Below are 12240 nucleotides of genomic sequence, written 5' to 3' on the forward strand. Positions count from 1 at the left end.
GTGATCTATTCTGGAGAATGTTCCATGTGCACTAGAGAAGAATGTGTATTCTGTTGCTTTGGGATGAAATGTTCTGAATATATGTGTGATGTCCATCTGGTCCAGAGTGTCATTTAAGGCCTTTATTTCCTTGTTGATCTTTTGCTTGGATGATCTGTCCATTTCAGTGAGGGGAGTGTTAAAGTTCCCTACTATTATTGTATTATTGTTGATGTGTTTCTTTGATTTTGTTATTAATTGGTTTATATAGTTGGCTGCTCCCACGTTGGTGGCATAGATATTTAAAATTGTTAGATCTTCTTGTTGGACAGACCCTTTGAGTATGATATAGTGTCCTTTCTCATCTCTTATTATAGTCTTTGGCTTAAAATCTAATTGATCTGATATAAGGATTGCTACCCCAGCTTTCCTCTGATGTCCATTAGCATGGTAAATTCTTTTCCACCCACTCACTTTAAATCTGGAGGTGTCTTTGGGCTTAAAATGAGTTTCTTGGAGGCAACATATAGATGGGTTTTGTTTTTATATCCATTCTGATAACCTGTGTCTTTTGATTGGGGCATTTAGCCCATTAACAGTCAGGCTAACTATTGAGAGATATGAATTTAGTGCCATCGTATTGCCTGTAAGGTGACTGTTACTGTATATTGTCTCTGTTCCTTTCTGATCTACCACTTGTAGGCTCTCTCTTTGCTTAGAGGACCCCTTTCAATATTTCCTGTAGAGCTGGTTTGGTGCTTACAAATTCTTTCAGTTTTTGTTTGTTCTGGAAGCTTTTAATCTCTCCTTCTATTTTCAATGATAGCCTAGCTGGATATAGTATTTTTGGCTGCATGTTTTTCTCGTTTAATGCTCTGAAAATATCATGCCAGCTCTTTCTGGCCTGCCAGGTCTCTGTGGATAAGTCAGCTGCCAATCTAATATTTTTACCATTGTATGTTACAGACTTCTTTTCCTGGGCTGCTTTCAGGATTTTCTCTTTGTAAATTTTACTATTAGGTGACGAGGTGTGGACCTATTCTTATTGATTCTGAGGGGCATTCTCTTCACCTCCTGAATTTTGATGCTCGTTCCCTTTGCCATATTGGGGAAATTCTCCCAAATAATTCTCTCCAGTATACCTTCTGCTCCCCTCTCTCTTTCTTCTTCTTCTGGAATCCCAGTTATTCTAATGTTGTTTCGTCTTATGGTGTCACTTATCCCTCGAATTCTCCCCTCATGGTCCAGTAGCTGTTTGTCCCTCTTTTGCTCAGCTTCTTTATTCTCTGTCATTTGGTCTTCTATATTGCTAATTCTTTCTTCTGCCTCATTTATCCTAGCAGTGAGAACCTCCACTTTTGATTGCACCTCATTTATAGCTTTTTTGATTTCAACTTGGTTAGATTTTAGTTCTTTTATTTCTCCAGAAAGGGCTTTTATATCTCCCGAGAGCATTTCTTTAATACCTTCCATGCCTTTTTCGAGCCTGGCTAGAACCTTGAGAATTGTCATTCTGACCTCTAGATCTGACATATTACCAATGTCTGTATTGATTAGGTCCCTAGCCTTCGGTACTGCCTCTTGTTCTTTATTTTGTGGTGAGTTTTCCCGCCTTGTCATTTTGTCCAGATGAGAGTACATGAAGGAGCAGGAAAAAAACTAAAAGGGTGGGAACAACCCCAGGAAAATATGCTTTAACCAAATCAGAGGAGATCCCAAATTGTGAGGGGGGAGAAAGGGGATAAAAAGAGTTTCAGAAAAAAAAAAAAAAAGAAAAAAAGAAAAGAAACAATTAAAAGAAGAAAATGAATAAGGAAATAATATAAAAATGAAAAAAATATATATTAGATAAACCAATTAAAAATCATTAAAAAAGCAAAGGATAAAAGTTAATAAAAATTTTAGCAGAAGAAGAGAAAAAAATTAAAAAAGAAAAAAATTAAATTAACTGCAAGACTAAAAAAAAATCACAGGGAGAAAGCCATGAGTTCTGTGCTTTGCTTTCTCCTTCTCTGGAATTCTGCTGCTCTCCTTGGTATTGAAACCGCACTCCTTGGTAGGTGAACTTGGTCTCGGCTGGATTTCTTGTTGATCTTCTGGGGGAGGGGCCTGGTGTAGTGATTCTCAAGTGTCTGCCCCAGGCAGAATTTCACCGCCCTTATCAGGGGCTGGGCTGAGTAATCCGCTCGGGTTTGCTTTCAGGAGCTTTTGTTCCCTGAGCGCTTTCCGTAGAGTTCTGGAGGACGGGAATACACATGGCGGCCTCCTGGTCTTCAGCCTGGCCCAGAGGAGCCGAGAGCCTAGGGCCCCACTCCTCAGTGCGCCCTCAGAGAACAGCGCCCAGTTACTCCCGTCTGCCTGACCTCCGGCCGCGCTCCGAGCTCACCGAGCCTGCGAGCTTACTGTCGGCTCTGTCTTTGCAGCCGGCTTTTCCGTTCCAATACCCGCAAGCTCTGCGACACTCAGACACCCCGATCCTTCTGTGACCCTGCGGGACCTGAGGCCACGCTGACCCCGCGTGAGCTTCGCCCCGGTTTAGCCTCTGGAGCAATGTCCCTCAGCGGAACAGACTTTTAAAAGTCCTGATTTTGTGCTCCGTTGCTCTGCCGCTTGCCGGGAGCCAGTCCCTCCCCCCGGGGTCTATCTTCCCGTCGCTTTGGATTCCCTTCTCCACCGGTCCTACCTTTCAGAATGTGGTTGTTTTTCTGTTTCCAGAATTGCTGTTCTTCTTCTGTTCAATCTGCGGATGGATTTTCAGGTGTTTGCAATTTTTAGATAAGCTATCTAGCTGATCTCCTGCTAGATGAAGTAGTCTCAGCCTGTTACTCCTCCCCAGATATCTATTCTTACACCTCAAGCTGACTTCACAGGTGTCATGTTGGTTTGGTAGATATCCAGCTAAATTCAAGAGACTGGTTGAAATGGAGTCCTCTATTCCTCTGCCATCTTGCCCCCCCCTCCTACAGTGGGTCTCTATCTCTTACCTCCCATATCCCTCCTCTTGGTTCTTTTGCTGTGGGTCTCAATCTCCTACCTGTATTCTGTCTCTTCTTGGGTCTATTACTATGGGTCTTTCTTTCCTGTGTTCTCTCTCCTTTAGATTCTGTTACTGTGGTTCTCTATTTCTTATCTCCCTTCTGTCTCTTCTAGGTGCTGTTACTGTGGGTCTCTATCTCTTAACTCCCATTTCTCTCCTCTTTGTTCTTTTACTGTGGGTCTCTTTCTCTTACCTGTATTCTGTCTCCTCTAGGTGTTGTAACTGTGTGCTTCTATCTCCTACTTGTCTTCTATCTTCTCTTGGTTCTGTTACTATCGGTTCCTCCCTAACTTTTACTTCTCATCTGTGTCCTCTATATTCTGTTACTGTGGGTCTCTATCTTTTACTTGTCTTCTGTCTACTCTAGGTTCTGTTAGTGTGAGTCTGTATCTCTTACCTTTGCTGTACGTCCTCTTAGTTTTGTTACTGTGTGTCTCTGTGTCTTATATCTCATCTGTTTTCTCTAGTTTCTTTTATTCTTGAGAATTCTGTCTCATAGTCTCTGAAAATTGTCAAATTCAAAGCACCTCTATGCTGGTTGGCTGACCTGGGTCCTGGGGTTGGGTAACCAGGCCAGGGGGCCTCAGAGACAACCATTTGTCCAGGTCCACATGTCCATATGACTCATGTGTCAGCATATTTGGCTGCTATGTCAGTGACCACAGGCATACGGACAAGGGACTTTGTGTCTCAGAGGTCTGGAAGCTGGAGATCCCCTATCAGGTCCATTCAAACATAGTGTCCTTGGAGGCCTGCTTCCCAGCTCATGGACTGTATCTTCCTTCTGCTTCTTCTCATGGTGGGAGTGGCAAGGGAGCTCCCTTTTTCATAAGGGCACTCATCCCATTTTTGGGACTGAACCCTCATGACCCCAGGTCACTGAAAGCCTCACCTCCTAACACCATCACGCTTAGGGTTAGGATTTCAAACACAAATTTTGGGATACAAACCTTCAGTCCATCCATCCTTCCCTCATCCCAACACTGATGATTCTGTAACTTGGGCCCGTGGATGTCACACTTGGTATGCAAGGGTCAGGTGGACAGATGGTTCCCTCCAAGTGAGGGAGGAGGGTGGGACCAGCTGGGTCCCAGGAGCCTGCTGGTAGGGGTGTACATGTGTGGGATGCAGTTAGAGGTGTGGGCATAGGAATAGGAGAAGCTGACAGGTGTGTGTTTGAGTTGATGCTTAGGGTAGAGAGCTTCTAGGAGGTCAGGAGGCAGTAGAAGGTTCACCTCAGGTCTCACATTGGTGCAACCTGCGGAGCCTAAGGGCTCATGGGCTTCAGGAAGTTTGTGAGGGTTGTATGGGGGGCTGTGACTGTCCCCAAAGGCAGGGATCGGATCAGGAGTTTGTTCTGCTGCCCCTCCAAGACGTAGTGTGGACAGTGCATGAGCACTGGGGGCAGACGACATGGTGCAAACTCTGGCACCCTCCCCGCAGGCAGGGGCTGAGGCTCTCCAAGGCTGCAGTTTCTTCCAGGTAAGACAGTGACCGTGGCCCCAGCTCTCGCATTGTGAGCACGGAGCGAGAGGAGGTCTGAGTGACCGTCGGTGCCCCGTGCTCACCCAGCCAGGCTATTCAAGCAGACAGCATCCTACCTGGGCAGGGAAATCAGTGCACTTCAGGGAGAGGACGTGGTCCTCCGTAATGTGGGTGGGCCTCATCCAAGCAGTCGAGGGACTGAAGAACAAAGCCCGAGGGTTCCTGGAGAAGAAGGAGTTCTGCCCCAAGACTGCAGTGTTAGCTCCTGCCTGAGATTCCAGGCTGCTGGGTGGCCCTGCAGGTTCCCGATGTGCTGGTTGACGCCCACAGGCAATGAGCCAGTTCCTGGAAAGGAGTCCCTCTAGGTCGATGCGTGTGCCTCTAGCTTAGTTCAGCTGCACTTGTAGGGTCGTGTCTCTATGCCTTACCTCTCTTCTCCTTCCTCCCGGTTCTGTTACTCTGGGTCTCTATCTCCTACCTCTCATCCACCTTCTATTGGTTCCATGTTGTAGGACAATATCGGAAGGTCGCAGGTGGGAGCCTCAGTGGCTGGTGGGAGGTCGTTTTCACCGAGTCGGCATTCTAGCCCTGAGGGTGAGGGCATAGTTGCGCCAAGGGCCTGGTGCTCATCCAGGAGGGCACGGGGTCCCCAGTTGTGGGAGATGCTGGCATTGCCACGTGAGGCAGGTGGGATGGAGGCTGACCTGTGGTCCAGGAGATGGGGGTGGGGGTCGCCCTGGGACCGAGAGGAAGAGGGGGCTGGGCAGCCGGTGTGGCCCATTGGCCAACTGGCTTCTAGGTAGAAATGTAGGGTGAAGGGGACAGAGGGTGTGGTGCTGAGGGTACTGAGGCACTGAGGGCATTAGCCTGGAGCCTCCAGGGTCCCTGAGGGTTGGAATGTTCTGGACACCTGCTTTCTGTCCTGTGGGCAACCTAAATCACGTCCCCCAAATTCAAGTCTTTTTTTTTTTTTTTTTTTCTTCTGAGAACTTTTTATCCTCCTGGTGACTTTTAGGCTTCACCATCTTTGCCACTTTCAAAGACACAACACAGTGTCACGTATAATTACTGTGCTGTACATGAACATCCCCTTGACTGACTGACTTTTATACTGGAAATTTGTACATTCCTTGACCATATGCATCCATTTTTGCCCACCCCCCCCCCCCCAACCCTGGAACCACCACTATGTTGTATCTGTGAAGTTGTTTTGTTTTTTAAATCTTAATTCCAGATATAAGTGAGATCATTGAGTATAAGTGAGTATAAGTGAAGACTTATCTCAGCTAGCGTAATACCCTCAAGGCTAATCGATTGTAAATGGCATGATTTCCTTACTTAAAAAAAAAAAATTATTTATTTTTTTCTGCATAACAGTATTCATTGTTCTTGCACCACACCCAGTGCTCCATGCAATCCGTGCCCTCTCTAATACCCACCACCTGGTACCCCGACCTCCCACCCCCACCCCAAACTCAAGACTTGAAGCCTTGCCCCAGGACCTTGGCATGTGATGGTATTTAGAGACGGGGACTTTGGAGAGGTGACAGGGAAGAAGGAGGTCATTCATCCAGTCCAGTGTGGCTGACCCGCAGGACGGCCTCTTGTTCTTGTAAGAGCAGATGATGAGGACACAGACATGCACAGAGGGCTGGCCATGTGAGCACAGGGACAGAGGCCCCAGGCGAGGTCTGCGTCTCTCCCGCTGGCGTCCCGGATTGTGAAAACGGAAACGCATGTGGTTGAAGCCGCCAGACGGTGGCTCTTTGGTCTGGCCGCCCACGCTGGCTAATACACACCCAACACATGCCTCTTGCTTCTGTCCACGGCCGGCCGGGGCCGGCAGCCCCTCCTGCACCCACCCCAGGTGGCCCCTGGGCCTGCACTGTTCCTGGATGCCTTCCTCACCCACCGGGAGTGCCTGGGCTCTGGGGGTCCTGCCCCCCATGGCGGGAGGGAGCCAAAGCACGGTGTGGCCAGGCGGGGATTTCACCAGGAGCATGAACACAGGAAGACTTTCCCCGCACGTTATGGAATTTTTCAGGATATTTTATTGTCGTTAAAGAAAAAGAGAAAAAACAGTAAAGGACATTTCCACGCTCCAGAAATTTCACAAGAAGAAATCAAGCTACCCAAGCTACAGCAGCGTGTGTCCTCTGAGTGACGGGTGTGCGTTCTCTCCCAGGGGCATGGGGGCCCTGCTTCTCCTCCCCTGCGAGGTCGTCTCTCCTGTGTCGGGGCTCCGATCGGGCACTCGTTCAATGGCCGGGCGGAGAACCAGGCCTAGGCGTCCGCCTGGGTCGGGCCCCAAGGCCGCGGGCACTCTCTCTGGTCGTCTTGTCTCTGCCCCCAGCTGCCCGGAGCAAGCAGGCATTTCTGCCCAGTGTGACTCGGGTCCTGGTCCCAGGAGGGTGCAGGCTGGGCCTGCTGTCCTGGCCTCTCCGCACCTGCCCAGCTCTGACCACTGAGGCTGCGTCCCACCCGTGTGGGGACCAGGTCACCAGGCCCCTCTGCAGGAGGCCAGTCTGGCTGCTGTCACTCCTTCCCCTGTCCCCGGGGGGCTCCTGCAGTGGCCACAGGCCTGGGCCTTCCTCTGCGCATCTCCTCCAGTGGAGAAGGTCTGACTGACCATTCGTGGCACACCGGAAGCCCCTCTGTGGGGTGATGGTGGCCCGTGGGCTCCTCAGGATCTGAGACAACATGCCTGCTCTGGACAACATGTCCTGCCTCCTGGAGCCCGGCCTGGACGGGGTTTGCATGGAGGCCGGTCCCTGCCCAGATGGACGCTGGGACTGCCAGTCCTCTGCGACCTCCAGGATGACCGTGCACGTGACCGCGGGTCGTGCTGGTGAGGGCCATCCTGCCCTGATGGGTCAGTGTCCACGCGGCCCCGGCAGTAACTTGGTGGCTGCCAAGGAGGGGTGGGCAGTGTCCATCACTCAGATTGGGGGCGCAGCCTGCCGTCCGGTGGGGTCTCCAAACGGGGCGTCAGGGGCAGGGTGCAGCCCACGGTGCCCGGCAACCCTGAGGGTGGAGGTCGGGTCCAGGGCGGCTGTGAGGTCAGAGGGTGGCACGCTGGGAGGTCAGAGGGGCAGGCCTGGCAGCAGGCCAAGCGGCACGAACCGATGCAGCCGGTTCCCGTGGGGTGTCGAGGGCGGCCCTGGACACCCGCCACGAGGACCGGCCCTAGGCCCCCTGGCCGATCATGTTCCTGTAGTCGGGGACGATCGTGTGCTTCAGCTGCACCACCGAGGAGAAGATCCACTTCACCTGCAGCGGGCGGGGGAAGGCGTGAGCGTGGCCGGGACCCCCGGGACCGCCCACCGCCGCCCGCCGGAGCTGGGCCCCACCCCCGGGACCACTAGGGGGCTGGGGGTCCTGGTGGGGACGGCATGCGGACAACGAGGGGACAGCGAGGGGACAGTGTGGGGACAGCCACTGGACGGTGTGCGGACAGTGAGGAAACAGGAGTCATCATGGGCACAGTCTGGGGACAATAGGGGTTATCATGGGGACAGTGATGGGACAGTGAGAGGACAATGTGTGGACAGCATGGAAACAGCTGGGGACTGTGGGGGCCGTGATGGGACCGTATGGGGTCATCACGGGGACAGTGTGGAGACACTGGGCCATCATCTGGGGACAGTCTGAGGACAGTGTGGGGACAGACAGCATGGGGATGTGAAGGGACTGCATGTGGACAGTGAGGGGACATGTGGGGTCAGTGTGGAGACAGTAAGGGGACAGGGAGGATAGAGTGTGAGGTCAGCGTAGGGACTGTATAGGGATTGCAAGGGGACATGTAGTGGACAGTGTGAAGACAGCTTGGGGACAGCATAGGGACAGCATGGAGTCAACGTGGGGACAGGGTGGGGCCACTTTTGGGTCAGTGAGGGGATAGCGAGTGGACAGTGTGGGGACAACGTGGGAACAGTGTGAGGACAACACGGGGACAGTGTGTGTCAGTGAGGGAACAGTGTGAGGACAGCATGGGGACAGCACTGGGACATCAGGGGGGCAGCACAGAGATAGGCTGGGGGTAGGCTGGGGACAGTGTGTGGACAGTGCTTGGACAACATGAGGTCACTGTGAGGAAAGTGTGGGGACAGTATGGGGACAGCGTGTGGACAGCGTGTGGACAGCATGTGGACAGCGTGTGGACAGATGGGGGCAGCACGTGGATAGTGTGGGGACAGCACGGGGACAGCAGGCTGCGGTGAGGGGACGTGTGGGGACGCCCACCTTAAAGAGGGTCACAGTGGCGCTGTAGCACACGCTGAGCAGGAAGAGGGTGATGAAGATGGAGATGGTGGTCCACAGCCCGTCCAGCTCCCCATCCTGGTCCTCGGCACAGCTGTCGTCCAGGAGCAGCTCTGGACAGGAAGGGGGTGGTCAGTGTCGTGCCTGCCCCAGGGGTGATTCCCTGGGGGACAGTCACAGCCCTCTGCCACCTCAGGCGCCAGCCTTAGCACCCCCGGCTCTCCAGCTTGGGTCTGGTCCTTGGGGGACCCCCTCCCTCTCTGCTCTGCCCTGTGCTGGGACCCTCCTGGGGGAAGGCGCCAGGTCCAGAAGGTGGGGGGAGGTTGGAGAGCCCAGGGAAGGGCTGGTCAGTGTCGGGGGGTGTCCGCGAGAAGGAGTGGGTGGGAGCATCAGGACAAGCTGGGTGTGGGGTTTTGTGGATGTTGGGAGGGGTGCAGTGCCTGGGGGGGGCAGGTCAGTGTGGTCAGTGTGTGGATGAGCTGCTGAGAAGCCGACGGGTGCTGGAGGGGGTGTGGATCAGGCTGGCGTCCATGGTGAGGGTTCCCAAGGCCGGCTCTGGTCTGGGCCCATGCAGGTTGGCCCGTGTGAGGCCTGTGTGTGTACGTGCATGTTGGTGTGTGTGCACACGTGTGTCTGTGGTGCACACGAGCGTGCATGCCGGTGCGCGCGCGCACACGTGTGTCTGTGGTGCACACGAGTGTGCACACGTGCGTCTGTAGTGCACACGAGCGTGCGTGCCTGTGGGCGCAGTGCTCGTGTGCACACACGGGTGTACACATGTGCATATGCACAGGCATGTAAGCATGCAGCAATGCGGGTGTGCACACACGTGTGGCTGTGTGCACGCACATGTGTGTATGCCGCATGCGTGCGTGTGTGATCGCGTGTGCGAAGATGGGGCTGCTCCGTGGGATGGGCTTGTTGTCAGTGGGTCTGGACTCAGGGTCCAGGTGGGCATCTGGGATGGTCCCTTCCATGGCAGCTCAGGGCCACCTGACTCTGCCCCTTTGGGGTTCGAGGTTGAGGGTCCCCACGAGTGGATAGGCCTGGCCCCAGGCAGGACCCCCACACCTGGGAGAGGGCAGGAGCCTGTTTGTGGAGTGCCTGAGGGCAAAAGAGGGCCCGTCCCCACAGACGGGTGAGGCGCGGCCTCTGTGTTGGCCCAGAGCAACCACGCAGAGTCTCGGGAGGCCCAGGGGCCCAGGGCCGGAGGACAGGCCAGCGTCCCCCAGAACCTGGGCTGGTACAGAAGTGGGAAAGAGTGTGCGCTCGTTCCCCTGAGGGCTCCGGAGGGGCTTCTGGGATCCCTGAACACACGCTGCAGCCCCGGGTAGCTCCTGGTGGCAGGGAGGGCCCGGAGTGGCGGCCACCTCTGGCAAAGTCCCCTCTCCTGCCTCAGGCGACTCCTGGCCACATGCGGTGGCAGCCTGCGCAGACCTGCCCACTCGGAGTCCCGGCCCCCGTGGGACCCGCTCTCTCCCACCAACGGTGACCCCTTGGCCTCGGAGCCGGGCTGTCCCTGCCGCCCAGAGACCCGTGTGTCCTGAGCTCTGCCTCGGAAAGAACCATGACAGCGTCGCTGGGTCCCAGGGCAGTGCTGGGTGCTTTATTTCACGCAGGGGCGCCTGCCCGGGAGGTACGTACACAGGGGTGGGGGCTCCGGCGTCCTCGTGGGACTCCAAGAGCCTGTGGGTGGGGGGCTTGCTGCGGGGCCGGCTGTGCTGCTCATTTACCCGGAGACTGGGAGATGGACTTCTGCGTGTGATGGTTGTGTAGGGCTTCATGCAGCACCGCACACGTGAAGGTGTCTCCCCGCTGCCAGTGCGCCTTGTCCACGGAGAGCTTGCTGTAGAGGAAGTAGCTGCCGTCTGCATCCAGCTGGGGCGGGGTTGTTCGGACACTGGCCTCTGGTAACTGACGGCCGTTGCTCTGCCACTCCACATCGATGTCAGGTGGGTAGAAGTCTTTGACCAGGCAGGTCACACTGATGGTGTTCCTGCTCATCTCGTCCCGGGGTGGGGGCAGGACATACACTCTGGGCTGATGGGGTTCCCCTGTGAGGCCAGAGGTCAGCACAGATGGTCACTCGGAGCGTGGAGGGCTGTGCTTGGTCTGCAAGGCCCCCTCTTTGACCCTCCCTGCACCCCAGCCCCGCTGCTGCTCACCTCTGGCCTTGGAGATGGTCCTCTCAATGGGGGATGGGAGAGCTTTGTTGTTGACCTTGCACTTGAAGACCTTCCCCTTGAGCCAGTCCTGGTGCTGGATGGGGAGGACACTGACCACACGGAAGGTGCTGTTGAACTGCTGCTCACGCGAATTCGTCTTGGCCGCGTGCACCTCCTGGTTGTCCACAAACCAGCTGATCTGGACCTCAGGGTCTTCCAGGTCCACCACCATGCATGTAACCTCGGGGGTTCGGGAAATGGAGAGAGTGTCCTTGGGTTTCGGGGGGAACATGAAGACTGAAGGTCCTCCGAGCATATCACATGCTAGTGAGGGAGACAGAGCACAGGGGTCAGATCGTGGGTGGCCTTCCTCTTGAACATCCATTGCCCTCACCAGGCCTTCTGCTTGGGGTGCAGGGAAAGGCCTGTTGACTCACCTGGAGGTTGGGGACATTTTTTGCATGGGTCAGTGTCAGGAGGTCCTCTTTGGGTCACTGCAGAGAGAGCAGACGGGGCATTACTGGGTGTCTGGGCTGGGCACAGGTTGGGGTGGGCACAGGTGATGGCCAAGTCTTGGCCGGTTCCCAGCCCAGGGACTGGAGTGGGGGGTAAACCACTGGACGCCAACACCCAGAGGATCTCCTCCGTGAATTGGGAGGCCTGCAGGTGAGGCAGCCAGTGGTGCCTCCCCTGAGCCCTGGGGTCCAGGCTGGCCAGGAGACCGGGCCTGTGTCCCAGTGGACACCCTCCCTGAGGCCCATTCTCTCACCTCTCTTGTCCACCTTGGTGTTACTGGCTGGGTGGGCCACGGTGCAGATGAAGGTGTCGCTGGGCCACCTGCTGGAGGGCACGGTCACCATGCTGCTGAGAGAGTAGAGACCCGAGGACTGCAGGACAGACGGGAAGGTGTGCACACCGCTGGTCAAGGAGCCGGAGTTCCAGGACACAGTGACAGGCTCAGGGAAGTAGCCGGACACCAGGCAGGCCAGGGCCACTGTGGATCCGGGGGTGGCCCCGCAGCTGGGGGCCAGTGGGAAAACCGATGGGGCCGTGGTGGAAGCTGCAAGAGAGGAGGTTGTGTGACCGCCAGGGTCTCAGCCCTGCGACGGTCAGGGCAGGACAGCAGGTGCCCAGGTGTGGGGCGTCCAGGGCCCAGCACCCATGTGCTTCCTGGACGTCTGCAGACCAGCCGCCTGGCCTGGCTCTCTGCGGCCACAGGTGCTGGACTCATCGGCCTGGTCAGGGCCCGGTGACCACCTGGGTCAGAGTCTCCTGGGCCTCTGGCCCGGGGTCCCCACTCAGGCTTCCTCTGGG

The 12240-nt window shown here is 55.3% G+C and overlaps 3 gene segments (V, D, J or C); all 3 read right to left on the reverse strand.

Annotated features, from left to right (window-relative positions):
• LOC131835172 (Ig alpha-1 chain C region-like) overlaps positions 1 to 12240 on the reverse strand; it is a 125514-nt gene that overhangs the window by 52983 nt on the left and 60291 nt on the right.
• LOC131835173 (immunoglobulin heavy constant epsilon-like) overlaps positions 1 to 12240 on the reverse strand; it is a 114583-nt gene that overhangs the window by 41323 nt on the left and 61020 nt on the right.
• LOC131835175 (Ig gamma chain C region-like) overlaps positions 10338 to 12240 on the reverse strand; it is a 189527-nt gene continuing 187624 nt past the window's right edge. Inside the window, 4 exon segments of the C gene segment in view lie at positions 10338 to 10815; positions 10927 to 11250; positions 11364 to 11420; positions 11696 to 11986. Of these exon segments, the coding sequence occupies positions 10487 to 10815; positions 10927 to 11250; positions 11364 to 11420; positions 11696 to 11986 (1001 nt within the window).

Source organism: Mustela lutreola, chromosome 7 (genome assembly GCF_030435805.1).
Source record: "Mustela lutreola isolate mMusLut2 chromosome 7, mMusLut2.pri, whole genome shotgun sequence".
NCBI classification, from domain to species: domain Eukaryota; kingdom Metazoa; phylum Chordata; class Mammalia; order Carnivora; family Mustelidae; genus Mustela; species Mustela lutreola.